Genomic DNA, 2,717 nt, shown 5'->3' on the forward strand with positions numbered 1-2,717 from the left:
AAGCTGAGACTGGATGTGGCACTTAGTACCATGGTCTAGTGACCACGGTAGGGTTGGACTTGATGATCTCAGAGGTCTTTTCCAGCCTGGTTGATTCTACCATAGAATCATAGAATCAACCAGGTTGGAAGAGACCTCAAGTGCTTTTTAATTGTTTTGATTAATAAATGGCTCTGTTGCTGCTCTGCTTCAGTTGGATGTTCTGCTTATGCAGTGCACATAGAGGAATCACCTAAAGTTTCAGACAACACCATTAGGAGGGAAGTGTGGGCTATTTTAAAGTTCATTGTATGGCAGATAGAGCAGACAGGAACCAAGTAGCAAATGAAGAGCTCTACAGACAAATTTTATGGGACTAAAGTACTTAACCAAGATTCAGGAAAAGAAATACCCAAAGTCAGACTGCTGCAGTTTCCAAGAACCATTTCTGAGGTGTTAGTTCTTTGGAAATGCAAAGATAGCAAGAACACCAATGTCCTGCTGTCTCCTCAGTGGCAATTTACAGTGTGGTCACACACACCAAGCTCAGTCTCCCTGCCCTTTGTCTGATGCATACAGTGCATACTGCTGCATTTCTTAATCAAAACAATTAATAAGCACTGTAGTAAGCAAGATGCAAACTGACATGAGGATTAATGGCCAGTTTTAAGTGCCCATCAGTGTTGTCTATAAGCACAACCCTTGGTGATCCAGCTAAGGTCTATCTGAATTCCAACTTTGGTCAAAGCTAAGGATGAGCATCTGTGCTCCACATCTTGCTGCTTTAGGTACTTGAGGACCAGCCTTACTCTTCACTTAAGTCCTGGTGTCTCTCACCCTCAGTGAGAGAGATGCACTAGAAAGAGTCCACCATGGGGCAACTACTTGGTTTGACCATGTGATACCTTAGGAAACTAAGCTGTAAGGCACATCCTCTGTCCCAAGGGAAGTTTTTGCACATGGCATTTTAAAACTAGCATATCAAATGGAAGATTTACCAAATATATTTAAGTGACTGCTAAGTATTTATCAACCACTATAAAAGCAGATCTTAGTGGTTTTGTTTCAGACCTTGGAGGCCATTTCTAACCCAGGTGATTCTGATTCTACGTGTAACACTACAAGCCAGAAGGGAAGGTTCCACGACACGCAGCTGATTTGGTTAACTTTCCCTGATTTCCTTCCGCCACCAAAACAGTGCCAGACACAGAGGTGCAGGGAATATTCCAAGGATACTCAATAAATCATTGTCTTACCAGGAGCATTCAAGGCTTTCCTATCTCCCAGCTCTGTCTGCTGCCAAAGAAAGGCTGTAGCTCCTCCAGACTAGCCTAGACTCTTGCATGTGGCGCATGACACACACACACTAGAGGAGAAGCTGTGAGTTGTTCATAAACAATTGTTTTTATTTCAAATATGTGCCTTTTTTTGATTCATCAACAATGTCTGGAGAATCATGTCCTCCAACAACCAAAGACCAATCTGATTTGGAAATCTTCCACCTGAGTATTTGCTGTTGGTACCTTGACACCATCTCCCTCCTCATCCTCCTTGGCAGCTGAAAGTGTAACTCAGACTGAGCATAAACTTGCACCTTACTCCAAAATGGCTAGAGATACAGTGAACAACAAATTAGTAAACCAACCACTCAGGGAGGCAAAGGGCTATGAATATACAGACAAACAGAAAACATCTCATTGGGATTTTTACCAATTGTTGGTTTTTCTGCAAGTAAGGTTAAAAACTACTTTGACTTTAGGGTCCTGCTGTTCTCTTCCTCCTCATTTCCTCCTCATCCCCCAACAGAAACAACTCCAAAGATGCTTGACATGTCTAATGCTTTTTTTATCAACACTATAAGCCTGTCCCTCTCCTTCCTCAAAAGCAGGTGATGTATGGAGTGAACAAGACTGGACAAAGCATGAGCTTCACATGGATGAATTGCTGATTATCTCATCTTACTATTTGGTACAAGTGCTTGCTTTGCATTTCCGGTGACTTCAGATTATAAGACATGAAGCAAGTTATTTTGGATGCCAATCTGAGCCTTAAGAAAAAAACTAACAGTGCCTGGGTCTTGGTACAGGTGGTCATGGACTCATGGAAGTTTCTTGGTTTAATATTTACACGGATGTTTTAAAATTATGGTCTGTGAAATATATTTTCCAAAGATGCTCCTATATTTGAGGAAAAAAAAAATACCAAAAGAACCAACCCTTGATTCAAATCCCGTTTCTTTTGAAAAGTCCTGTTAAAAACTCTGATTCATCAATTTATCTCAGCACACTTAAAAGCAGAGTAGAGAATAATGACATCTTTAAAGAAGAGGGAGGTGCTGCTCCCTATGGAGATCGTCGCTCTTTCTTCAGGAGTAAGTGACACTGAATGGTGCGGATCCGATTCTTCGCTGGGGCGAACTCTGGCTGAAGTTTTAGTGTTGACTCATACCATTTCATGGCCTTTTCAAACTCCTCCTGGAAAGAAAGAAAGAAGATTGCAAAGACTCAGTTTCTAAAATCAGGAAACATGTTTTCTCTGCTTTTCCTGTCCTAAGTAGTTGTGGAGTATGAGATACACAAAAGGAACTGAACCAACCCTTGTGGTTTAGGAGTTTTTTTTGTTCACTCCCCTCCAGAAAAACTGCTATTTTCTTGGACTAATGACTCAATTCTGCACAGGAGTCAAATTACTAGTGAGAATTATTTACCAATGTTCTCACAGCACGTCTTAGCATTCCT

General features: G+C 41.2%; 1 protein-coding gene across 1 annotated transcript in view; it reads right to left on the reverse strand.

Moving 5' to 3' along the window:
* Window positions 1-2,157: 2,157 nt before the first annotated feature.
* Window positions 2,158-2,717, reverse strand: part of TTC17 (tetratricopeptide repeat domain 17) — a 34,797-nt gene continuing 34,237 nt past the window's right edge. Inside the window, 1 exon segment of the mRNA XM_009084229.1 lies at window positions 2,158-2,453. Coding sequence (XP_009082477.1) covers window positions 2,322-2,453 — 132 coding nt within the window. The 3' untranslated portion in view covers window positions 2,158-2,321.

The sequence above is a fragment of the Acanthisitta chloris genome, unplaced genomic scaffold (assembly GCF_000695815.1).
Source record: "Acanthisitta chloris isolate BGI_N310 unplaced genomic scaffold, ASM69581v1 scaffold30871, whole genome shotgun sequence".
In the NCBI taxonomy this organism is placed as follows: domain Eukaryota; kingdom Metazoa; phylum Chordata; class Aves; order Passeriformes; family Acanthisittidae; genus Acanthisitta; species Acanthisitta chloris.